The sequence below is a fragment of the Falco punctatus genome, assembly GCF_963210335.1.
Source record: "Falco punctatus genome assembly, chromosome: 4".
NCBI classification, from domain to species: domain Eukaryota; kingdom Metazoa; phylum Chordata; class Aves; order Falconiformes; family Falconidae; genus Falco; species Falco punctatus.
In genome coordinates, this window is record NC_137583.1 from 43,494,261 (window position 1) to 43,521,697 (window position 27,437).

The 27,437-nt window shown below is 37.2% G+C and overlaps 1 protein-coding gene across 1 annotated transcript in view; it reads right to left on the reverse strand.

Annotated features, from left to right (window-relative positions):
* Positions 1 to 27,437, reverse strand: part of LOC308063603 (uncharacterized protein) — a 109,460-nt gene that overhangs the window by 48,291 nt on the left and 33,732 nt on the right. Inside the window, exons 14-35 of the mRNA XM_080386787.1 lie at positions 25,749 to 25,907; positions 24,912 to 25,030; positions 23,560 to 23,841; positions 22,404 to 22,559; positions 21,762 to 21,946; positions 20,787 to 20,969; positions 19,324 to 19,415; positions 18,982 to 19,151; positions 17,590 to 17,749; positions 16,438 to 16,517; positions 15,034 to 15,214; positions 13,665 to 13,820; positions 11,581 to 11,714; positions 10,445 to 10,603; positions 9,160 to 9,340; positions 7,106 to 7,317; positions 5,354 to 5,542; positions 4,338 to 4,477; positions 2,107 to 2,278; positions 1,918 to 2,004; positions 1,276 to 1,410; positions 763 to 882 (exon numbers count right to left, since the gene is read on the reverse strand). Coding sequence (XP_080242913.1) covers positions 763 to 882; positions 1,276 to 1,410; positions 1,918 to 2,004; positions 2,107 to 2,278; positions 4,338 to 4,477; positions 5,354 to 5,542; positions 7,106 to 7,317; positions 9,160 to 9,340; positions 10,445 to 10,603; positions 11,581 to 11,714; positions 13,665 to 13,820; positions 15,034 to 15,214; positions 16,438 to 16,517; positions 17,590 to 17,749; positions 18,982 to 19,151; positions 19,324 to 19,415; positions 20,787 to 20,969; positions 21,762 to 21,946; positions 22,404 to 22,559; positions 23,560 to 23,841; positions 24,912 to 25,030; positions 25,749 to 25,907 — 3,452 coding nt within the window. The remainder of the gene's footprint in view (positions 1 to 762; positions 883 to 1,275; positions 1,411 to 1,917; positions 2,005 to 2,106; positions 2,279 to 4,337; positions 4,478 to 5,353; positions 5,543 to 7,105; positions 7,318 to 9,159; positions 9,341 to 10,444; positions 10,604 to 11,580; positions 11,715 to 13,664; positions 13,821 to 15,033; positions 15,215 to 16,437; positions 16,518 to 17,589; positions 17,750 to 18,981; positions 19,152 to 19,323; positions 19,416 to 20,786; positions 20,970 to 21,761; positions 21,947 to 22,403; positions 22,560 to 23,559; positions 23,842 to 24,911; positions 25,031 to 25,748; positions 25,908 to 27,437) is intronic.

A 27,437-nucleotide genomic window follows, 5' to 3' on the forward strand; every position in this document is an offset into this window, starting at 1 on the left:
CATAATACAGAATACTGAAACACAAGCTTGAGGAATAAGGCTGCAGAGAAAACAAGTTGGACCTGGGAAACGGGGGGTAGGGGGAGCATGTGCAGAGGGCAAGAGGTGTTTTTAGGTTTTGTCTTTGTTTCTCACCATCTAACTATTTTTATTTGACAAGAAATTAAATTAATTTTTCCCAAGTTGAGATCTATTTTGTCCATGAAAGTAATGGGTAAGTGAGCTCCCTATCTTTATCTGAACTCACCACACAAGATAAAATTAATCCTAGAGAAAGAACATTTTGAATTGGAAATAAAAGCTAGATGACACCTGATTTTGCATATAAGCCTTTTACCATGCTAGAGCTTTCAACAAAAAGTTACGAACTATGTTGAATTTGAAGTACAATTCAACTTGACTGTCAGTTTTCTGAATTTCAGCCAAAAACACAAGCCACCTATTCCAACCATGTAGCCATATAGCCAGAACAAACTCTAATCATGAAAAGTTACCTGTTTTCCTAAAAATTTACACCTCTCCACTCCACTCATCGAATTCCATATGAGTTGATGAACTTTGTACTATAAACACATAAATACATTTGTGCTCCCATACTTGAAAGTAGTTGCAAAGCAATTTTTAGTACAAAGATAAACAGCTCCCAGGGTGACATGTATTCCTAATGCATGCAACAAGCAAGAGACTCAACACAGGTCTGAGTGTCTGAACTGCAAAAGCCACAAGTTCAAGCAACAAGACTGTAATAATCAGGGAACTGACCTGTGAAGACACGTTCTTGTTGATGATGGCTTTTACACTCACACCATAGTCAAAGTCTTCCAGTTTAGTCTGCCTGGAAAACAGCTCTCCACTTAGGCCCATTGCTTGTGGAAACTCAATCTATTTGACAGAGTAAAATGTAAACATAATCACTGCATTCCCATCAACTGCCTCACGTGATTTGATGTCTGAATTTCTAGCATGAAGTGAAGGATGCATATAAGCAAATGTGTATATAAAATTTTACCAGTTTTACCCAAAGACACTGAAAAAAAAATAATCAAATGCAGTAAACCCAGTATGAAAACAAAAGGTCAGTGTGTTTCTTACAAGACAATATTGATACAAATTATGATTTGATCTGCTGAGATACTTGCGGTCTTTGTCACGGCCAGGACTTTATTCAACTAGAAAGTTTACAAGCACAAACCAATTATAATTCTAAAGACAATGCAGCAAAACAGCCACCAAGACATAAAAAAATAAAACACCATAAATAAAAACCACCAATACCTGGAATGAATGTGCTACATCAATGTGTAAAAGATGTCTAAAATCTGCCTGACTGGATTTGTCCTGGTATCTCCCTAGAAAGCTGAGAACATCTTCCTTATTGACCTTCAAGGTAGTCTCAAGCTCATGCTTCACCTACGTGTTAAGAATGTGAATAAGTGGATAGCATTATTAACCCTGTATATTATGAAAGATGAGATAAATCATCCCTACACATTATGAAAAATGAATTACTTGTGAGCTATTACATTGTGGCTCAGAATGAAAAATGCACAAAGCTCAAAAGGAAAACACTAACTGCATTTGGTAAGAAAGATGAATAGATACACCTAGATAAAGATGAGAACCCTGAATCCATTCCTTCCCAGTACTTGTTGTTATTAATAATATTAAAAGGTAACAATATTTTTAAATGTTATATTAATATTATTATATCACTAGACACATTATTGTAATATATTACTATATAAAACAATGTATTAGGGAAGCACCAACCACATCATTGTCCTCTGAATTTCTGGTTGCAGCATTTACATGGTAACTACATACCTATAACATGTTGGGTCTGAAAAGACAATAAACTGTAAATAAGCAGGTAATTAACCTCTCATTCTAAATGAACTTAATGGAAAATACACTCACATTTTGGTGACTGTGAGTTAAAATGCATATTTCAACATCTTTGGGGAACAAGCTGTAGTTATAAGGATGAGTTAAGCCAGCACAAATCTAAAAAAAAGTTTGAGAGAAAATGCAAGGAACGTAAGAGATATACAGTAAATCACTCATTTGTTGGCTTTTTGGGTATGTCAGATTACAGGAAATTCTTACATAACTCACATAGGGGTTTTCAGGTTGGTAACCAAGTGTAAGAGTTTGAACTGTTTCCTCCACCCCATTTATCAAAACTTTTGTTTCCATGCAATAGTGCTTTTGCTTTTTGTCAACAGTAAATGTCTCCCACAGAAGGAAGCTCTGCAGAATGGGCACTTTAAAAGGATGCCTGGAACAAAACAAGGAATAAGAAAAGTGTAAAAGATCTTAATAGACAACTACAAAATGAAATCATGCTAAGTTCAGTGTGAATTCCAAAATTTTCAGTTGCAGATACCATCAGTGTCAGGTACAGAAGCAAAACACATACGACCAGGACCTCTAAGAAATTACACTAGAGTGTAATTACAACTTCATACAAACTACACAGATTTACCAGAATTTCTGATAAAGAGTTTCCATCAAGGATTCAGGAAAGGCTTGGAAAAGCATGGGAGAGGGTGATGCTCTAAAATTCTGACATGCATAACCAGTATGTACACTTTATATACCTGCACAGCCAAGACTTCATTTCAAATAGGGACACAGTCCAAAAACTTATGACGGCAGCTTTCAAAATCTCACCCATATTTTATGCTTTCTGTAGAAACAATGTAAGAATATCTGCTTGCCAAGAATCCTGTGCAACAGATGTTCAGGCACTACATAGTCCTCATAGTAGTTTACTACTTCAGTGTAATGTGTTATGGATTTTATTAAATATTTCTGTACATTTACATAGTTGGATGTCTTGGAAAAATGCATTAACTTCTATAAGCAGACACTGGACTGCCTTTATACATGTTAAGAGTATCTGGTACAGCTCTTTGTTATTCATTTATGCATATTTTTTTCCATTACTGATAAGGCATCTCCCGGTTTTTCAGCGATCTCCAAGAAGTACAGTGGCTCCCAAGGGAGACTGTGCACTCCTATTAACCCTACTACGCCTTAAGAAAGCTGAGATGTCCCCAGAGATGATCCAGATGGCTCAAGTCTGAGTATACATTTTTACCAAGGCCTTCAAGCTGTGTTTTGCTAACGGGTAATGAAGAGGGACATTTCAGAGACAGCCAGTCTCTGGAAGGAGCACACTCATTCTCATCAGGAAATAGAAACACGTTCAAAAATCTAAACAAGACTATTTGTTATGTGTTTTAAGAGGGACACCTTTGGCTTTAGAGTAGCTGTATTATTCCTAAGGACTAGAAAAAAGGCATCTGGCTGGCACAGAGGATTATATCTGCATTTTGGAACTTCTCACCACTTCCAAATTTGGATATACTGATATGGAGAAATAGTGTGAAATGGGGACAATGGACATCAATTGTGATCGTATATGTCTGCTCAAGGAATGTGGGTATGGTGACTAGTCATGGGTGCGGTGTCTGGTCACATAGGCACACAGCTCTGAGGAGACAACTACAGTTTTGAGGAGACGCCTGCCCCTCTTCCTCTAACAAAGGGGAGACGGGGAGACGCCTGCCCTTCTTCCTCTAACAAAGGGGAGACGGGGAGACGCCTGCTCTTCTTCCTCTAACAAAGGGGCTATTAAAAAAAGAATGAGAAAAGGATGAGAGATATTCCAATGCTATCTAGAGGGAGGGAGTGCTAAGTCTCCTTGCTGGAGAAGATCAGATGGTCACAAGAACATGAATCACCTACAAACCTGCAAGACCACCACATTCCAGGAAACGGACTGATAAGCTAATTAACATACGAAGCGGGGTTTAGGTAACGAATATGTATAGGCATTAATTGAATATTCATTTGTTTCATTGTATAAATGTGAGATGGTTCGTCACTTCGGGTATGCACGCTTGTGGAGGAGCGATCCCCCGTGCATCTGCGCGCAATAAACATACCTACTTTATAACTTTCGAGTTATAGAGTCTAATTCCGCACGTCAATACCATAAATCCTGCTGTTTTCATGAAAGGAGGCTGTACGGCCAATAGAATTGCCAACAAAAATGTTGCCACAGCACACGTGGCCTGTTGCCTTTGACAACTTTGTTCACTGTCATTTCAATAAAGAAAAGAAAAGCTCATGGATGCAAATAACCAGCCAATGAAATTTGGCTTGCTTGGCTTCAGCAAGTCCAGAGAGCCAGATGGGAGGAAGTACAGGCTTTGCGCATGCAGCTCTTCCACTTTGTAAAGCCTAGAACATTTCCCAAGAGCATCAAGACGCCCATTACATTTAGGCCAAAACATTCTTCAGAGACAGAAATAATATGACCACTGAACCTGAAATGGAGGGTTCCACGTTTTTGATAGATCATCTTCTCCTTCTTCAGCTCTTCTATCTGACCTTCAAAATGCAGCATGACAGGCAGACTTTTATAATCTCTCCATACAGTCTTCACAGAAAAGTTTGTCTTCTTAGGCTGTACTCAAATCATGAGACCAGAAGAGGAAAGAACAATTTCATCAGATTTACTGCATTCATATTCAGGAATGTCAATATAGAAACCACATGCTTCGACAGATTGCAGTGAGGCTGTCATTTCACAGATCAACCCCTTTTTACGTCACTTTTAATCCTGATTTCCATAGATTAGAAGTGACATTAGTAGAAAGCCAACTTCAGCAGAAGACAAATGCCCTACAATGTATCACTTGAGTGTAATCTATTTGCAGTAGGTTTAGCTTTGGTACCAGTACACTTACATAAAAAACCTGATTGGATTTCAAACCATGGAATGCTATTACGAGAAAAACACTTCTTGGTTTAAGACATCCTGCAAGGAACTGACCAAAATTACTGATCCAAGTGTCTCTTCAGAGGACAAACTGCTGATTACCTTTCCTGTGCTGCAGACATCAAAGCAAGCAAAAATGACTTTACGATTGGAAGGGACACAGAGGCTAAAATAGCTTATAAACCCAGCGTATTACTACACTCAGTAGCAGGCAAGATATTTTGGTTCTCCAAGACAGTAGAATCTTCCACATCTGCCAGACATTTGCATCTGAATGTAAGTAATCCCATCTACAGCTCTCTTTCTAGCCATGTAGTCTCTCTTTGTCCTCTCCTCTCTGACTTCCTGTCTGTAGTCGGCCTCCCAAATACGCGAGAACTCCACCACACAAGTTTTTATTTTATTTTATTTTTGAACGCAGTTTTATATTGCAGATTGTCAAAACAGACAGAAATAGAAGTAGCAGTAGAGGTGTTTAAGTTTCAACCCTAGCAGTAACATCTCTCAGGAAGGTGGCAGACCTGAAAAACACAGTGCTGAGTCACAGAAATTCTTTCTTACCATTGGCAGATTCTGATAGCTGGCTGTGAAGTTAAATTCCTGCTTTGTACTCTTTATCTTAAAGCAGAGAAATTTGTCTCGTTCATTATTCTCCAAATGAACCTCATTCTTCACAAGCTGATTCCACAGAGATATAATTTCACTATAGCTATGCAGAACATTCCTCCCAAGATGATTAAATGTGGATGCCTGAAAAACAAAGGTGAACACATTAGTCTGGCTGAGTTAGGACAGACAGAATCCTACTGTGCCAGCAGCACAGCACAGAGGTGAAAAGAAAACATTTTCTTGGAGATCATCTTTACAAGAACTATTAGAATTAGTGTGCCAGCTTTACTACTATCAAAATATTCTGAATTGCCATAATGAGCAAGGGAGAGAGAAAAAGCTAAACAGTTGAAAAGAATGTAGTCAATGAACATTTTTTCTCATTCAAGAATGTTTCTGACAATCCTCCACACTGTGCCTCAGCCAGCAGTAATCTAACAAGGGAAAGCTGCAGTTCAGAATAAGGACCTTAAACATAAAGCTTGGTTAAAGATTTAGACAACTGCAGTGGATTCTAAAAGAAAGGCAAAAATTCCAGGCACTCATCTCCTTCATACAGAAGCAGATACGAAATCAGGCTTCTCCAAGAGGAATCTAAACTTTGCACAGTGACAGAGGTTTATCATATTGCTTAATGCACAGCAGCTGTGATAACATCAGTTCTAAACCCCTCTTGCATAGTACAGTCTAAAAATAAATCAGGAGGAAGCTTAGAATCCATAAATTCGGGGCATACTGATTCCACCTGATGGATATTTAATCATTTCGTAGAAAGTGAAAGAATTCCAACAGAAAAGACAGACTACACATGGAGAACCTGTTATTGAAGGTTCTCTCACAGGTTTGTGGGAGACTGGAGTCATCCTCTAAGTCACAACAAAAAAAAGAAAGTTTTACTTCTCAGGATTATTCCTAACCACTGAACTATCCAGTACTCTAGCCTGCAACAGGCTTACCATTTTTCCTACTGAATCTGATCACATTGCAGAACTACCTGTAGAGATACTTATTCATTTTGTAGAGGTACAGTGGGATAAGCAGCAAAAACACCCCAGTGGCAAAGGTGTTCTGCATGATCAGAACTCTAATATTAATTGAGCTCCAAACGCTCATGGAGGATTTTTAGCAACAGTACGACATATCAAAAGGCAGCAAGTGCCATGAACTACAGGACAGCCTATTGAACAGGACACTCTCCAGGAAGAGGCAGGTTACATTCTTCTCAGGCAGAGAATGCCTTTAAATCTAATGCCTCAAATTTAGGTGAATGCTGTAATCACTGGGCTCCTATTTAGAAGTTTGACTATTGTTCTTTCAAATAGTAATTATTATTTGTATGCTCCTAGGCAGAATCTGCCACCAAGTATTTGGGCTTTGTGCAGGGAGCAATGGACTCCTGTTCCAAAGGGGAAGAAAGGTGGTGGCCCTAACATTTTTTCAAAGCTAATGAAGACACCCTGGCTGTGCTGATTTGGCTGCCCCAGAGAAAAAATAGCGAGCTCATCATTCAAGCACAGAAAACAAATGAACATAAGCATTTCAAGATACTCTAAGACGGCACACAGTGCATGAGTTTCTTAAACAAGCTACTTCACACAGCCTGCTGTACAAGCGTTATTTCAGTAAGATGACAGTTCTGTTGGGTGTCTACCACAAAGCTCTATGATCAAAGCTGAACGCTATAGGAAGCACCATGTTACTAACCTGCAGGTATGTGGTAGCTGGTGTGTAAATGTGGACTTTCCCTTCCTTTTCATTGACTTGATCTTTATAGACTAGTTCCACTATAAGATTCTTAATGGAGAAAGCTTTTCCAGTTGTCAGCTCCACAGTCAATAAATAAGCAGAACGCTGAGACTGATGTAGTTTGTGAGCTGCATACAGATATAGCCATGGGGTGTCTATATTTAATTGACCTGAAAAGCACATATATTAAAGCTGGCAGAAATATGAAATTTCAAGCTAAGTAGATTTTAACTCTGCAACAAAGCTCGTAAGATGCTGGAGTTTTGGAATGAGGCTAAAATGCTACTATCAACCTATTCTCTTCCAATTGCCAAAATCCCTGGATGGTATATAATGAAATGAATGTCCTTCACTAGCATAACATACCACACAGTTTAACATATAGGGAGGTTTGCTAATAAATGGAAATTTATGAAGTCCAGTACCCAGATGGCACCAGGAAAGGGTTCTATTGCATGATCTGCAACAAAACGTGAGATCTTTACCTGAACTGTAAGTCTGTAACCATTATTCACATAATTACAATAATGGCCTAAATCAAAGCTGTTCTGACAGATGCCAACACAGAAATTTAACTCTGCAACACAAACATTTTGAACAAGATTTGTAGGTTGTTCTGGGAACTAGTTTATAGACAGCCCAGAATGTTTATATCTGACAAGCTGCTGAAATTTCACTAGCAGACTTGAAATTTTGCTGGTTATTTATCAAATCATATCATTCACTTGTGATACAGTTCAGTAACTCATGACTATTGTATGACAGACACTCACAAAGTAATCTCCAAATTTTTAAAACTTCAGAATTAATCTAACTTTAGTTTGTTTCACCTTAACAAGCAGAAAAACCATCCAGTAATTCGGACCACTGTATTAAGCTAGTTGTTTTGCATTAATAAGGATCCAAGTTTTCACACATATGGTGTGTACTAGATTTGAAAAAAATAAGTCTCAAAAGCAAATTCAGTACGCATTCAGCCAGTCATTGCCCTGATTTATACGGCTTTATCCACTGAAGCATAAATAGTAGTGGCATTCAATCCATCTTCAGAACCAAACGGCAGAAAACTGATTTTTGGCACACAACTTGTAACTTAACTCCTATTTGGGAAAGAATTCTAAAAATGTAAAATACAGCTTCTTCTTATTATAAAGGCCTGCTCCCTGCTGTACTTCATGAAGCAAAACGTCTAAGATAAATGTGATTTTTAAAAAAATATCCATACATATACACAGGTGTTTAATTTATAGCTTAAAATACACTATCAGCATTCTGCTCAGTGTCCCATTTTCTAAGGCTCTTAAAAATAACTTCATCGCTTTCTAGAGCAAAGGATTTTTTTAAAACATGGTTCACTACTTGGTCAGTTATCTCAGTCAAAAGCTAACAGGACGTTACTGGCCTGAATTAGAAGCATGGCATCAGACAGCTATCCCACCCTGCACAGCACAGGAGAGGTTATGCCTGCAACACTGGATCTGGTGCTGAAGCACCCAGATCAAGGTGGGTGGTGAGAAACCAGAAAGGCTACAGCAGGGGCTGCTATCATGATAAAGGGCATAGACCTGTGACAAGAAGAAAGGGAGCCAGGCTTGTTAAGTCTGGCAAAGGACCAGGGGAATTTAATAGCTGCCTATAGCTAACTTGAAAGTAAATGGCAAAGATGAGGAACACACAAACCCTTCAAAAGAAGCAGACAATACAAGGGACAACGGCCACAAATTGCACTTTGAGAGCTTAACAAACCGGGGGGAGAGGCTAGCCAGCTAGGCTGTGGGAAGTTGGAGATTTCAAAAACAGCTAGACAAAGCCCCAGTAGATGTAATCTATTTTTAGGAACAGTCCTGATTCGAGCAGGAGGCTGGTCTAGATAACCTCCAGGGTCTGTCTCTTCCAACCAGTATTTCTATGATCCTGTTATACTCACACAAAACCACCTCACAAAATACCAGCAGCAACTTTCAAGGCATGCTTTTCTAAGCACAGGCTGGAATTGGTTTGTGGTACTTCACCTTCCCACTTCTTCAGGCCATTTCTGGATGCGTCTTTCCACTGCAGTCCCGCCACAAATGGCACGTGGTTGTTATACTGCACCTCAAAGTTGGTGCTGCTCTGCAAATAAACCTGAGAGCTGTGCGAGTGCTGCAGCTGGGTTCTATAATTCACCTGTTTTTCCAGGACTTGCATGGTAAACTGGAAAACAAGTGAAGCAAATTTAAATCAAAACACGATCCTATCTTCAGGCTCATCTAGGCTAATTCCACACACACAGTAGCAGGAAGGTCACAGGTAGTGCCTCTGCTCTGCACTTCTGCCATTCACTTCAGAGCTTTTCATGCATGCTGACCAATTACAGACTGCAATTTCTCTAATATACATTTGTTACACCTACTGGAGATTCAAACCAGAAGATTTCCACCAATTTTTAGTTTGCTGGGGGAAAAAGATAAAAAAAAAAAAGATTGTAACTCTAGGTCAGTCTGTGCTGGGACCACAGGCAAATTCTATGCTTACAGGTACTCCCCTACGGGGAAATATAGTAGTAACAGCCCACCTCAGAAAACTATTACCTATTCTCAGACAATAACAGAAGATCTGAAACTTCTAAGAAATAACACAAAAATCTATAGGAATTGTTTCTTTAGCTTCTGTAAGAACTTTCTACAAATAAAACAAAAGACAACAGGGTATGCCCATACAAATAATTATTTTCTTTCTTTTTGTAGCCCATAGAATGTACTTCAAAAGAAGGCATAAACTGCCTCTGAGGCTTTTAGTTATACTTTACTACAAGGGAAAGCTTTTTACTGATCCAGGGTAGAAATCAATTTATTAAAAATAATAATAATAATAAAAAAAATAACAGGTCTGATGTTAGTTCAGCTACTGCATTCCATGTCAACTTTCACCTAAATGCAGTAATATTCTGAGTTGTTATAACCTGCACCCTCCTTCCACAATGTGAGAGCAAAGCAACATTCACAAATCTCTGCCATCATTTTATATGTGCAAACTCTGTGAAAAACTCAGACCGCAATACACCCAAAATTTTTTAGTATTTGAAAAATTCATCTACTGGCTTTCTCTTTTTCATTTTAAATGTCAGTGACCAACATGTGCCTGGGTTAAAACCTTACTAACTCAAACTTATTAGGTCTGAATATCTGACTTACACTATTAATACATAACACAGTTAGGAAAGAAAAGTCTTAACAAATAAATTTATCCTAAATTTTTTCTTAGTTTGTCTGTTAAATATTGGAAGTGAAGGTCTTCCTCTTCAACAATCATGATTACCTCCATGAAATAGTTGACCAGAGACGAACTGGAACTGTTCTTAAATGTTTGGCTGATCAGCAGTTTCTTCTTGTTGTTTATTTCATCCCAGTGTTTCCCATAGTTCACTTCCATCTGAGAGGAAACCCAAGATGCACTCACTTCATGTTTCATATGAACCTAAAGAACAGAAAACCACTTTTTTCCTGTAAACCACGCTTTCACTTTTATTCACTGCTGTTAACTGCCCGTAGAAATATTCCCAAGTAGCAAGCAAGACTAAAGCAGAAAAGGTAGCAATTTTCCACAGAAAAATCATGTTCCATCAAAAGGTATAAATTCAGTGTAAAAGCCCAAAACTTTTTGTCTATGTGGTGCCAGTCAAACAACTTTTCTCAAAAGCTAAGGTTACTGGAATCAAGTACTCCTGATGGACTGCCTCACATGGATTCACCATGCAGCTGCAAAGCTTGGCAAGATCTTGCTTCATGGGAAATCCTAACACTTCTTGGCTTCAGTCCAACTTAGACCAAAAGCAAATCTGAAATTTTCCTTTAATTCAGAAGCTTATTTTTCAGCCAGCACTCTGTTCTGCAGCAAATACCCAGTTTTAACGGTGATTTGCCTTTACATTAGCCTTTGCCTTCATGCTGCCTCTGAAGCAAGAATTTTTAAACAGATCTGCTTTCTGCATGAAAGGGTCACACACTGAAATTTCTAAGCATACAAATCCGAACCAGAAAATTAATACAAAGCATTATAAAATGCCTTATCTTCCAGACATAAAACTTCTGATGAATAAGCAAAGAGAGTTCCTGACTTTTAGTTAAAAGGATAGAACAAGATAAATCACATAATTATTAATACTATTTTTTATATATAACAAAAATTTTTGTAACAAACATTCTGCAGAAGTTTTGTGAATTAAGACATTAAAAATGACATCACTGGAGAGTTCCATCAATTACAGATGTAATGGACTGCACAAATTAGTAACTTGACAAGATATCTTTGTCTACACAGAAAGCAAAGAGAAACAAGATGAGAAGACTGATCCAAAAATGGTATCTTGGACATTGCTCTAAGCCCCTCAGTATGCAAGTGACACAAACGTACTCAGCTCACAAGCACACAAGTGCTTTGGTCAGTATTTCTACCTTGTGATTATAGGTCGGAGTCTGCATACAGTGAAATTCATGTGCAATATCAAGTTTGTACATGCCGTGTGCACCTGTCTCCACTTTAATCTTTTGCCGCGTCCTGCATTCGTGATGAAGGTTTTTTGCCTCTCCTGTTCAAGTTAAATCACAAAGTTACCCATTCAAATAAATCAGAACTGAACTTTCAAAATGTTATTAGTATAAATCCAGTATTGGCTTCAAGATTTCTATTTTTCAAAAACATTAAAAGTGAGATTTGTCTATTTTTACAGATATATACCTGTTGATTTATCCTACGAATCCAAAGGAAAGCACACATTTAATGAACGTGCATTTAAGAACAGTGAGTTCATATTTGCTAGGTAAGTGATTTACACCTATTTAAATAAAAGCACTACCCCAGTAAAAAGTAAAAGACAAGTAGATATTTAATTCATGTAAAAGGTCTAGCAGTATGTTCTGCAACCTAAAAGTACTGACCAAAGTTTGTGAAGATTGGTACCAATACTGGTATATCTGCATTACCATGACGTTTAGCTCAAAAATTATTTCTCTATCTGCTCTTAGATCTAGACACATTTTACAGACTACAATGTTGTTGTCAAAACACTGTTTCTGACACGTGTAGCAGGAAGGTAAGTTCAGGTAAGTCCAACCTAACAGCAATCAATAGCTTTGCACTTCCAACTACAGACACTCTGTATATACAAAATAACTTGTAAAACGTTGGAAAAAATCAGTTAGACATTACAAATTTTTTTACCCCACAAGCTGTACTACAAATGAAAGTCCTAGGAACAATGATGTTATAGGCTTTACATGGGCTTTGTTTACATTATTAAAATTTGTTTCTAAGTTCAGACAATTTGAAACAGCTACTTTGTATTAAGAGTGGAATGAAAATGATCAAATTATTTAGGCCAATTTTGTTTAAGAAAAGCAAAGGCTCTCTGTAGATGTTTACCATGTTGCCGTGTTCTTTCACTCACTTTTTCTTCAGAAGCAATAAATAAATAAAAGCAGGCACTAAGTTTATTACTTAGGTAAAATTTCTTTTTAAGTAAAAGGACTATAAACTAATCGTGATCAACCTTCACAGCTTTCTTGGGCTCTCACAATATTTGATGGTTTTCTGTAACCACTCAGCAGCCAACATCACGATATTACATGATGCTACATCTTAAACAAAAAGCAATAATGAATTTCTAGCCCTTGTGGTCACTGAGAAAAAACCTTAAAATAAAGAATGTGAAGTTTCAACCAATGAGTAAGATTACTTTTTTCTTTTTCTTTTTTAAATTCAGCACTTCTACAAGCATTCACCTGCTGACCACTTCAGGCAGAACAGTTGTCAAACTGGGTTTATATACTTAGAACTTAAGTTGTATTTTGATATAATTTCATAATTATATAGCTATAGTTCAGCATCACCTAATACTGTTTTAAGTGTTCAGGTATGTTCTGTTTGTGTGTATAAAATACTCTGATCAGCATGCCATTTTCAGCAAAATTATGGGGTCATACCTCTGTAGGTCTAGGAGAACTTCACACTAGTGATATTGCTACATACTCTCTGAATGTGCAACATACTTTACATATACAATCACCCTAAAATGCTATCAGGACTAGCTATTAGAATTATCCAATACTCTGATATAATGATGTTCTCCTGCTTTGTCCAATAAAATGAATGCAGTTCATACACCGCAGCCACAAGAACACAGCCAACTGTTTCCTAGAAACAGTCCCCCATATTTTTAAGCGTATGTATGCAACTATTCATTTTGCATAGACATCTGAGAACACCAATTAGGAGCAATTCCCACTGAAGTAGTGATTTTTAATTAAATGTTGGACATGCTTGTGAAAAGCACATTAAAAAAATGAATTGTTTTTTATATGCAGACTCAAAGCGTAAAGTTTATCCAAGTGAAAAGAGAAACTTGTCCTAGGCCTCAGATCACAGTTTGAAAATCAACTGAAATATTTCTTGTTAAGAGAGTGTCCTAGTCATAGAAGTTACTGGCTTGCTGAAAAATGAGACCAACAGAATGTTTTTACTTCCCCTCTTTTTACTGTACCTAGGAGTCCATGCTTTATCCTCAAACCATGAGACCACAAGCCCTCACGTTGCTGGAGAAGACCAATGACATGAACTCCAAGAACACCTGGAAGGAAAGTCTCCCCTTCCAATGAGTATTGTCTCAGTTTATCATCAACCTTTTTCTCCAGAAATGCTACAAAAAGAGTAGAAGTGATTATAAAGTGGTAGAACATGAAGTTACTTTAGCTAGTAAATGGAATACGACAGTGGGAAACACACAAATGCATTCAGTCTCATCCCATCTGACTGAGGAATCCCATGATGTACTCCTTGTGCAGTAAAAAAAAAAAAAAAAAAAAGCTGAATGTTCAGTCTCTTTCTCTCATATGTATATGACTACATATACAGCCTGCAGACCACATTTCACAGATACTGCTTACAGTTTAGTAAAATTAATCCAGTCAAAGCTGATTCTAAAAGGAAACAAATTCTAACAGACTGATCTTTTAATTACCTAAGACCTAATATGAACATGTGGATATTTACTTCTACATTAAGTCAAAGCAAGGCTGCGGCTTTGCAACAGAACTGGTGCAGCCTAGTTCTCAGGGGATAAGAGTTTGAAATCCGACCAGAACAATTTTCAGATGCAAACACTGGCAATCCATATGAAAGCTAAGGATGAAAATTTCACCAGAAGATGATCTCCCAAAAAACAAACTGACATTCTGCATTCGTTACATTTTACTTTTATTTGAAAATATTGCATAATGCTGTGACATTTTAATGCCTTTACCACATGGAGACTACAGTAAGAAGGTATTAAGGAAAACGTAAGAGCCTTAGACTTAAGGTCTAACCTTACTGGTTTATTCCACTGTATTAATTCACCTTTTAATGAACTGATGTTCATTAAACATCAGTTTTAATGAACTGATGTTATACAAATAATAAAGCCCTCTTTCTGACACTTTCTATCTTTCTCTTAAGCATATTTGTGGGGAAAAAAAAAAAAAAAAAAGACTTCAGGATTTTTAGAACAAGGGTCTTAAAAGACACTTAGTGACATATGTGTGTCTCTGCACTGTTTTGTACAACCAAGAGTGAAAGCCAGAAAATATTCTAAAAGTTGCTATTGTTTTGGCATCTTTTTGTTAAGTGATTCTTTACATCTTATTTTTCCCACTCTCTTCAACAGTAATTAAAACCAGACTTAAAAACCAATTTATTTTATAACCCCTATTATTCTGAAATACATGATAGTACTAATTTAACAAGGATAATAATTTTAAAAAGCAGTCTTAGTAATTTCAAAGGAACTTTAGAAATAGGTATCCAAAGTCAGGCAACCCTAATATATAAGGGCTCCAGAACTTTTACATGTCAAATAGTTATTGTCCTCTAACCTGAAAGAAATGCAGCATCCTTCAATAAATTATTCAGGGATACTGAAAAAGCTATCTTCTTGCCAAGTTGTTTAGTGATGTTTCCTGACAGAATGATAGGATTGCTTTGCTTTATCAGCTTTACCTCCAGTTGGGTCATGAATCTCTGCTCCCCACTCAGCATCTGCAAATCTGTCATACCCTAGAATAAACAAATAAATGAAAAACCAAAACCAAAACCCAAGCCACTCAACAGTACAAATTGATTAAGTTTTGAGAAAACAATACTATAAACTTGGGCATTTCAGAAATGAGAGGAAAGGAGGAAGAAATGAGATTTTTTTCCTATACCCCCAACAAGCTTCCTTTCACCCCTGCTGACCATAAAACTTGCTGTTAGTAAATAATGGGGATGAAGGATAGATTTGTTTTTCCAGTTATAAAAAAATCACAGTGGTGTGAGGTGCTATTTCCTTCACATCTTGCTAGCTTCAGCAGTGACTGAAATCACTAAGAACATTACAATCCTGGGCCAAAAAATAATATGGTGTTACTCAAAATACTGGCAGTCTCACAGAGGTAACTAGATTTAGGTTGGACTAGATGCAAATGCAATAATCTGCAACACTAATTAGCATTTGGGTTTGTGAGAAACATCCAAAATGTCTTTGTTAAATATTACTCTAGAAAAAAAAAAATCTGTTAAATAATGTGTTCACTGTAGGAAAATGCTGTGTATTTAAAACCAACTGGCTTTGGAGGCCCACATAAAACGTCATCCTGCTATAGGTATCAACTGGATAATGAAAAAAATTGTTCAAGTCCTGGAATATAAACAAAAATGTCAGTAGGGTTTCAGTGATAAACTCCTACATGCATTTTTGTTTGCTTTTTCATTTCAGAGTTCAGACATTGGCATTCTCTTTCTTAGTCCCTAGTACTTCAAAAAAATGCAAAAACAATTTCTGCAATGTAAAGAACTGTATCTCATTGATTCTTACATCTATAGAGTGCACAAAAGTGAGGAAATTAGCCTAGGCTTACTCAAGAGTCTTTATGCACAGTCAGAACACAGGTCTGAAAAACTGCATGACTGAATATGCAGATAATAAGCCAAAGCCCACAGGAGTCAACGTGATCTTCTCTACTGACCTAACACTGGAAGCAACCAAAGGTTTTGAGTACATCTGAATGTGAAAAAATTGCTTTAGATTACTTGCAGAAGCAATGTCTCAAAAGCTCTTAAAACACAGCAATTTAACACTGAGTCTGTCTCAAAAATATTTAATGAAGAGAACTGGTAATTTCTCTGATGAATTGCCCACAAAACTGTTTTTCAGTATGTGAGTTTTTTATTGCCTTTCTTTGCTGTGCTTTTATTAAAGTATTCATGCTAGTATGAGAGCTCATGACCTGAAAACATACCTTAATGTAATACACATCTTGGTCATCTACTATCAGCTCCAGGTGTCCAATTCGTGAATTTTTAGAAAACTCAATTCTCCCTTGGAGAAAAACAAAATTGTTTACTTTTTCTTGATATACACTGTTCAGTGATGCTTCATAAAACTGTACCCAAACGATAGTTTGCCATTGTTGTGAACAGTTTGTTTACAAAGAAAAAACATAGTAAATACCAGAGCAAAGGAAATAGCGTTTGCAAAGGCATTGAAATGTCCTCAGAATACCCATCTCATTTTGAAAGGACATTCTGAGAATACTAATTGACAAGAGACAATGAAGCTGTCTCCATCAAACCAGCTTAGTTCTGGAAGTGATTTAAACGCTTCCTTCAGGCCTATGTTAAAACTTGTAAGCTTTGTTGTGCTGTGGAGACATTTCATGAGCTCAGAACACAGCGCACACAAAGATTTGCGCAGTGTAGGTAAATCTTCCAGGCAATTCATTTGAAAATAACCAGGATTGGGAAAAAAAAAACAAACAAACAACCAAAACCACCACACCTGGAGGGACAAATTCTAAACATGATAGGGTAGAATACCTCACAACAAAACAAAGTGTCACTTGACGAGCATGTCAAAGAGGCTGAAATGTCTATATTATTACCATGTATCTCTCAGTTTCTATTTCATCAGCGGGTTAGCCGATTTTATTTTCTATGTACACTGTGATTGAAATGTTACTTTTAAATTATAATGCACAGCAATATCATAGTCAATACTTAACTGACTTGGCAACAAGTAATTTCATATCATAACTAACAGATCATAGCAAACTAAATTTAGGAACAGTAAGGCCAGTTTAGCATACCTAAAAGATTACAGAACATTCCACTGTGTTTCTTAGCCTTAACGTCACCTATACTGATAACAGCTTTCCTCTTTAATGTGAGTTTGTGAACCAGGTACTGAACCTCTGACTGTGCATAACAGTCTTAACAAAGATGCAAAAACCACCAGGAATGAGTGTTACCTAAAGCAGTAAACTGAATGGCTATCACACAATAATGTAATTTTAGCATTAGATTATTGACTGAAATATATTTCTCTGTTAATTCTGATTAAGTTTTCCTAACTGACATTAACTGATGACCTGGTTTGTAGTTGAAAAACCTACCATCAATCTCAATTTTTTTCTTAGGTTGCATAAACTGGATTCTGAATTTCTTCTGTGGTACACTAAAATTTAGGTCAACACCAAGATCCCTTTTCAAATCTGACTTTGGAGTCCCAATGAAGAAGTGAAGGACAGCTTCATCTGGGATCCAGGAATTCTCCTGAAAGAAAGGATAACCACATTTGCAATTGGCACAGCATTTACAAAACAGTCTACCACACTGAGTTACATCACATCATCACAGCTAACTTCACTACTACAGTAATTTTTCACCTATCTCCTTTTCAAGATTTTCAGCAAGCAATTTCTGATTTTCCAAGGCTGCACTTTCCATTCCCTGTCCAGTGTTTGTCTTGGGAAACACTGTCTGAACACCTCGAATTTCACAGCACACTGACCTTCTCCTGAAATCACACTGAACCCTGCCAACATTTATGGAAAATCAGACCACACCTCCAGTTACAAATTCAAGCTCTATAGTTCAGGCCTAAGTGACTAGATTTTGGCAGGGCTGCCCTAAGCCCTTACACTCTGGTGTCAGCGGTGGGATACGGTACAACACAGGGCCATGACCCTGCAGTGTGTGCCTTAGTTGACAGTTTCAGCCTTGCCCTGCCTACAGACGTCAGATACTCTGGCAGAAGAAAATGCCTGTTCCCTTTGCAGCTTTTGTTTGAGAAAGTCAGAAAAAGGGATGTTACTCTGCTTATTGCTTTTATCTCACCATCTTAGAGATACTGAGCAATGTTTGAATACAGCCAAAGCCCAAATTGTCTCCCAGTAAAAAGAATTATCTCATGTCCAGCAGCATACTTGGGCTGTGACAGAAGTTAAGACTCTAGCCACTGCCCCTGTTAAGCACCTAAACTATCATTTTAGACAAAGCTATAAATTCTTACTGTCCCACAGAAGCTGAAAACCATTCCTTCCCTGGGCTTGCCCAAACAAGCATTAAAATTGACACCCTTCTGGAGTGGGTTCACTGGGGCCTAACTTCTACTTTCAAACAAGGTGTTTAATGTAAATCAACAATTTGGGCTTTGAGGATTTTTGTCACAAAGAAAACAAGTCATCGAAATGAGGCCAGGTTGTATAGTACTGGCACCAAGCCAAAAATCCTGGTCTCTACTTCCAGCTCTATCAGTCTTATCTAACTAAATGACTTGATATTCATGTACACTGGTTTGTATATGGAAATAGTATGTACCTGCTATCAGCATCAGTCATTTGTTTCATCATTATTTTCCCACTATAATGGGCATGGAAATAACAATAATGTAGACCTTGAAAACCAGTTAAGTTGAATATATGGTACTGAGGTACTTACTGCCATTCTTTCATCAGCATAATAAACTAAAACTGAAGCCAAACTAAAGCATGCCATAATGGTACCTGAGGAATATAGGTATACGCAGCTTCCACAACATACTGCTGCAGGCCTCTGTCTTGCTTAGTTAATGTGACAGCCACTCTCAAAGGTCCAGTAAGGGGGAAAACCAAACCATTGGCTGAGTCAGGATATGACATTTCAGAACACAGCTGCCAGCCAATAATCTCAGACACTGGTGGAAGACAACAGTCAAACATTCAGTTAGAACAACAAAGAAAACATGAAAATGAACATTGCACTGAAGATCTTTCAGAACTAATAGACAAAAAGTCTACTGATTAGAATGATCTGTTATAGATATTGAATGATCAGATTTCTAAGACAAGCATTATAGCTAGACTCACCTTCCTCCCCAGTGCAAGATCTGGTTTCTGTGTGGTCTTGGAAAACATCTAAATCTTCTGTCTCATCCACCATTGTGAAGTAAAGTTTAGAGCTACAACCAAGAATTTAACTTAAAAACAATTATGCTAAGGTTACAGCAATATTTAAACAAAATTCTCAGTTATATGCCATCTTCTCCCAAATGGTAAAACCAAGAAAGATTAAGTTCTGCTAAGGTCAGACTACATTTCTACTAATTAGCACCAATTTTCATTCATAGTTTCCATGTTTAATCTGTCACTATCTTGAGATTCTTCTACAGTTCTTCACAGTCAGTATCAGATTTCTCTGTTCTGGGCAATGGTCAGCTTATTGCAACTCCACTCCCTTCCTGGCTTCTGGACTCCCCTGCCCCTTAGGCTACGTATGGGCATCAGTTTCATTCCAGTCTGAAGTTCCAGAACTTCACTGAACTGCTTGTGCAAGAATCATGATCTCTGCACTTGATGGGAGCAAGAGAGTTAATGCAATGACTTTACAGTCAGTCTTTTGTTCAAATAATGCACAACATACAGGTCTGTAATTACTCCAACCTTCACTCTGGTCTGTCATCCATTCTAGCTGACAGAAACAGAATTAAATCAGTAAATTTCCAAGAGTCCTAAGGGAATGGATGGTTTAAATGCAAAGTCCTAAGCCTTTTAGCTCTTTTCTGAACTGCATATCCTATAGTACTGCAACATCCCAAATCAAGAGAAATACAACAGAACGACAATCCACATACTGCAAATATTTCACTCATCTGATGTCATGTCTAAGAGACATGTAGTTGACATGTCGTTTACAATATGTGCCCTCTATTTGGACTTTATCAAATTTAGAAATCCAAAGAAAAAAGAAAACCAGCAGAAAAAAACAATGAGCTAGAAAGGCTAGTTTGCATTAACACAACTAATCTGCATAACACCCAACAGTTGTTGAGGTAGTATTTTACAATGTAACTTTTACCTAACATTAAAGAACCTAAGAACTCACTAAAAGGGTATGAGTACACCTTGTCAGTACTGTATTCCAAATTACTCCAGTGTTTTGCTAAATACCATCTGTAGAATTAATGCTAAGCTTTTCCTCCACCACTTTAATACCCTGAACTAGATTCTTTGGACACTAAAGTTCCAGTGACGACAAAAGTTTTCTATGACATTCAGTAGGAAAAAATAGGGGAGTATCAAAAAATTCATTTAGAACTTTTATCATAAGGCTTTGATTTGAATGTATGCTTTTATGGTAAACAATGTAAACTGCACAGAGTAATTTCCCCTTTTCTTCTGAATGACAGATTTGGACTATGAGTCAGACTGAAAATTTGTTTTCTGCCAAAATATATTTCTGCTCTATTAATAAGTCTGCTAGTTAAGTTTTGATTCAAGAAAGTTATCATGGTTACTATCTTAGGAAGGTGTCTTCTCTCTCTTAATCTTACCTGAAATTAATTATCTCCATAGATTCTTCTGGAGTGTTCAAGAAAACTTTGAGCTCTTGCCCTTTTTTCACCTGGATACCCCCATCAAGACTAGTAGATGTTCTCATTCCTGTTAACCAGCTTAGGCCAGCTTGTCCCAGAGCCCCCACAGTTCCCATCTGGACAGAAAGCTGGACAAATGCACTGTTGAAAGATTCAGATACATATTCTATGAAAAGCACTTTCTTTTTAAAGCACTTAATTTAAACCATAGGCCGCTCATCCTCTTCAATAAATACATAGCGTTTGATGCTGTAACACAGTATATTCTAGGATTAAAACCATGAGTTTTGTTTCAGGAAATAATTGAAAAAAAATTGTATGGACACAGATATACACTTTCTAATGTGAATTATAGTATAGTTTAACTAAATCTAAGTAAGGGAGGTGAATCCATACTTCATCATGAAATATCAGGAAAGGAAAAGCGATTAGGACTAAGTATCATGCTGTAAGTGTATCCCTGTCTATACAGCATTTAGTGTAGCTTAGTAAATATATTCAGTACGTACAAAAAGCTACAATAGCCTGGTAACGAAAGAGCGGGTTAAATCATCCATTGGTTTGTAGATCTACAACCTGTAACTATATCTGACCCTGAGAAAAATCCAAAATGACATCCTCGTAACAGGCAAAGCATTCAAAAAATCATCTGCATACAAGCATTTAGGAATTTGATTTAGAGATAATGAGGAATAGTCAGCTTAAAACAGTACTGGAAAAGCACAGCAACAGAAGTCAAAATCAGACAGGCAGGATAAGAAACCACTGGTGTCCTTGTAGCAAAGCAACTATTCAGCAGTGTAAGGCTGATGACTGCTTGAATTGTTCAGGAATCTCCTAACTGATTACAACAGACATTCACACAAAACTTTCATGTCAGAAACTGTTACTTGACATCAGGAATATGTGTGACACGTTTGCAGCTGTTATTACCTTGGCTTAATATATCCATTCAGAAAGAAATTGGACTGCTGTTTGAAATCTGCATTCCCTTTGATTTTTATGTCGATTGCTGCTGAGGCATTGACTGCCAGCTGAACAGGAAAGCCTGAAATTGCTGGAAACTGAAATTCTTCAGTGGCCAAATTGATCCTTTTATTAAACTGGACCTCTTGCCCCTATGGTGTAAAAGCCCAAACAAACAAACAAAAAAAGAATTTTATTTTGCATAATAAAGTCAGCCTCCAAGAATTTTTCCAGATGTAACTATCCACTGCATTTGTCTGCTGTGAAAGTGTTTTTAATTGAGCTGATTTGGGAAATAAGGTAGAAAGCAGCCCAAAGCATGCATCTGCCCAGGGCATGAGTTAGACACTAGTCCTACCCCAGTTGAAGAAAGAATTATTTTTCATTTAAGCATGGATCAGTTTGAACGGGAAAAGCAAGAGTTAAGAACCATCAGACAACAGAACAAATCCTTGCCTCATGTGCTGAATGCTGTTTAAACCAAATATATACTGTTGTCTTTTAGAGTTCAGTTTAGAAACAGTAAGTAGTATTTTGTACCTTTTATATATCTGTCAAAGTAGTTTCTCAAGGCATTTAGTTTCAAATAGAAAAAAAGATTCCTTTTACCTTCAGAAGTTTAACAGCCAACGCAGCCAGACTTAAAGAATAATGTTTCATTTGTTTCCTTAAATCTTCACAATCCAAGAAGCTAAGTTCATTTCCAAAGATTTTCATGCTTAGCTTACATCTCAGTGCCTCCTTTCTCACTGTTCTCTCAGTGAACTGATAGTGTGATAAAGAAATAAATCAGGAAAATAACGATGTTTATATTAATTTCCTTTCAAACTCATAATGAACAATTCCTCAGTGCAGACTATGTTATTAGTAAACAGACATTAGGCTTGCTTTTATAAATATTTCAAGACCACTGAAGACCCTGGATTAGTATCTGTTCTTTCCAGCTAAACTTCAGTTCCACGTCACACAAGCTGACTTTCACTATGAACACAGCTGATGTCTAGTCCTAGGACAACGGGGCAAAAGAAGTATTGCAACACATACCCACAAACAGATGAAGCTTTGAAAAATACAATCTAAATTAATACATTATGGCTGCTGTGACTGCTAAATAAACTGCTAATAATGCTTTTTCCCTCCTTATGAATCAATACAAAAGCAACACAACATGCATGTGAGCTTACGCTCTAAGAAGAAACTCTAAGATGAGTCCCAAGAAGAGAGATGGTCTAAGACTAAATGAATTGTGGTCCCCAAGTTTTTCAGACAAGACATCACCAATTGAAGTAAATTCCTAAAGCCTTCCTGTTATATACATAGAACATAGCTCTCTCCAAACATGGGTAAATTCACAAAGAGCTAATGTAACATTCAACATCAAACTAGGAAGTCACAACACAAACAGCATGACGCAGGAACTTAACATCAAGCAGCTGTTTACAGTGCTGCGGAAGTCAACAGACAAAAGAACAGCACTATAAAAAGGATCAGAGCTCAAAATAATGAGAGGAATCCTAAAACACAGGCAACATATTCTCCTGGCTGAGAGTCATTGTTATGAGACAATAAAATCTGACATACTGAAGATGTGACTCCTTGCTGATTTTTAGTTTATGCAGCTGTTAAGTTCTCTGCAAGTGAGCGGAACAAGTCACACATGCTTTATGCAAAGGAGTCAAACAGAGCCATTGCCCAGCGCTAGATGGGGCTCTAAGTTTACCTGGGGAACGCCATTAATTTTTCCAAGATCCACATAGTCAGTTACCTTTTTGACTAACTCATTCATCTTACTGTACTTTCTACCAGGACAATTCTGGTAAGCTTTTCTCAACTTTGGCTTGCCAGACTGGGTCACAAGCTGATCAGCAGGGCTGTATCGCTTCGAAGTCAGCTTCCTCTGCTTGACTTTTCCTGTTGTTTCCACTGGGTTTTCGGACTTGTGGTTTCTTTCATTAGTGTTTGCAAAAAAATAGTCACTGAAAGTAGCAGATTTCTGCCCAAAAATCTTCTGCACAAAAGTTTCAGCATTCTCTAACCGTACACCAACCTAGGGGAAAGCATACGGCATTGAAATGCCTGACAATGAGGATGCATAAGCCACATCCAGGTCTATAGGCAGAAATTTAAAAAATACATCCAGATGCAACCCTTAGTTTTTTGTACAGATTTGCCATACAAGATCACAGTGGTCTACAAAGTTTAGTATCCTACCTAATGCAGCATCATATTTCAGTATTAAATCTTTCCAGTAAAAACTCTTCAGTTTGTCGATTATGTGAAGCTCTGTACAAAATAAAAATCCTTTTTTATTCAGATACTGGTTCATTTACACCATGATGGGACAGTTAGAGCTACTGATATTTTAGCATGTTACAATCAGTATTTTGGTTGGAAAACAATAGTACAGCCTTTTAATGCTCCTGAAATAAGATTACGTTTGACAGTTTGACTAAAATAGTATTACTAACACATGTAAATCCAGGATATGTAACACTGAAAAACATATTTTGCTCCCTTGCAAGCTTAAACTTGACATCTGAAGGCTACATTAAATTCTTTCCTCCACATACACATTTTTATCTGCAATAGAGTCCATATGCCAAACACTGCTTTCTCTTGGAGGCACAGTAGAGGCACAAGTAAAGATGATGAGACTGCAGGCAGGCCATTTAAATATCCCAGGCACTGGATGCTCAACGGGACTAAAACAGTGACCTCAGTTAGGAATACACAACTCTATCTACTGTATTAAAGGAATGGTGTGTACCCAAGCCCATCTATTTTCCACTGTAAGTCAACCAAAGGAATCTTACTATCCTAAACAGGAGCTAGACCAACAGTCTCAGAAAGCTTTGACTTTTATCTTTCATGTGAATCAACAAGAGCTAAATAAAACTCACTTGGCTAGTGTATGGTACTATCAGAGTGAAAGTGGTTTTATTATGACTAGGTCTATCACACAAAGGAGAAACAGTCTGAGGCAACTTTGCTGCAGCAGTGAAAAGCATACCTTGCTAAAGAAACTGTAATGGGAAAATAGAAAATATTTCTTTTTACTTCAATACACTAAGTGTCCCTTGAGAAGGAGGATGGAAAAAAAATAATACATAAACTTGCCTCCAGTAGATTTACAGCCTGCCCCATAAGGTGAACAGTCAAATTTGTCATGACTGATCGTGGTAGAAAAGATGCAGGAGAAAAGACCACCGATGCTTCCATATTTGCACCTGCACCAGCTGCAACAGAAAATATCAGATGTCTGTCATTTGGAGACAGCTATTCTCATATACTTTGCAAATCTCATCGTTCTTTGGGAAACTGCAACTCTGCTCATTGAGATAGTGAATAAAACATTGTCAACAGTTGAAATTATTTAACATTTTAGTATTGCAAAGACTTTAATGGACATTACCAAAAGCCTGTTATCTGACTAACACTAAAAGACGAGCATTTACCATACCTATCGTACACAACTGCACTAGAATAGATGGACAGAATGTTACTCTGAAAAATACTATCTAGCATTTTTGCTAAAAACAAATTATGAACAGGTAGTAAAACAGGAAAGAATGAGTCTGAATCTTTTCTTATACCAAGGAAAGCACATGAATCAGGAGTAAAAAATCCCTACATCCCAATCCCCTGATGCTGCAAAGGAAACTCACGAAGGAAGGAGTCAAAAGTTGATGTTCGCAAAAGTCATCTTAAAAGTTCATTGGTTCTTATTCTCCTCTCTCACGAAAGGCAAATTTACATGGTATCTGGCTTGCTGGAATTACATTTGATAGATTCCAATTAAGGTCAGAGAAGAATCAAGCCTCCATATGCATATCTGGGTACTACTAAGTTATAAAATTAAAATTCTCTGGGGCAAGATGTAAAAGACCAGAAAAGCCACGTGGGATTTTAATAATCCATATGCTACAAAGCATTAAGTTCTAAAAGACCACATACCTGAGTGGAACGTGACATCCGAGTATGAGGAGTATTTCCATGTCTCTCGGTCAAAATCTCTGCTAAGGATTTCATCAGGAATAGAATCTCTAAGGTGCTCTTTCAGTGGATCATCTGTCTCCAGGAGCTGAGAGAGATGACTCCACACAAAGGAGCCCACTTAAATTAAACAAAGAAAAGCATATGGAAATTAGAGAAAAAAAAAGTTTAAAAAACTGATACAGGCAACCTTTTTATTTATTTATTTATACCAGAATTAACCCTAAACCATTCCCCTGACCCAAAAGAATTCATGCTTTTTCAGCACCAATTAAAATCAGTCTGATGCATCTATCTTTACCGTAGTCAGCTTATTTAAATACTGTCTTCTTCTTTCCAACATGAGATGAGGGGTCATTCACTCCCTAGTTGCATTTGCACCTCTCAGATAACCTAGGCAGGCAAGGTTAACCTGGTTATTTACTGTTTGAAAATGATTTTTTATACTAAATTCAAAGGAATGTTTAAAAAAAAAAAAAAAGAGACGACTAATAGAGACATTAGAAGCAGGCTGTGCAGCTCAAATATTATTGGACTGTTTCTGTTCCCTCTTAGAAGAACAGATGCAAAAGAATCATTTAAAAGATGATTTTAAACTTTAACTTTGGCAGCATCACTCATTTTGTTCTTGAAAAATCACTGACCCAGTGTACTGAAACATTAAAAAAAATAGTTTAAGTCTGGGATAGACAGAAAGCACATGAAAATCTTAAAATAACAGTTAACAACTATAAACAGGAATAAACAAAGCCTTTTAAAGGTAAGCATTAAGCAACTTTGAATGTAGAGAGGCATATATACATATACACACACACAGAGCTCTGAGCAACCTGGTTTAGCGGGAGGTGTCCCTGCCCATAGCAGGGGGTTGGAACTAGGTGATCTTTACGGTCTCTTCCAATCCAAACCATTCTACAAGCCTATGATTAAATCAGATACCCTGCATGAACACTGGCAAAAACACTGCAGAATTTGTAAGAGAAAACTGGCAATAAAGTTTTCATTTACATACAACAAACAAATCATTCCAATACAAAAAAAATTTTCCTATACTGTGCAATGTACATTTCCAAATGCACTTCAAAAGAAAAAAAAAAAAAAGCACATACAGTTAAACAGTTGTGATTCAGAATTAATATTTGTGCATTACACTGTGCTGATTCATGGTTTGGCCATGTACGCACTGCGTTGTGGGGGGCAAACATTTTCCATGTGTTGTTCTGGAGCCTGGTTCTTACAAAAGGCACTTTTTTCTCCTGAAGGTAAAAGATACTAGGCTCCAGCACCAGTTCAATGCACTGACGCTGAACACTGATACAACTGCATTTTTCACAATACAACTTATTTTTTGCATACTTCTTTTTCTGAATGTGGCAACTAAAAACTACTATGAGCTCTATGCCTTCAAAAGCACTTGTTACTCAAAAGTCTATTATATGCGTTAAGGTGTTACATCAACTGAAGACAAAGGAAGAAAATTAACAAAATTAATGAGTACTGCAATAAACTGTTTAAAACATACAACATTTTGCATGGACTACTAGAGCTCTCTCATAAATCCATTTCTTTTTTCTGCATGGAGCAACATGGAGGAGAGTCACCGGGGTACACACCTTCACAGTATTTTGCAGGCTGATGCAATTTCTCTAT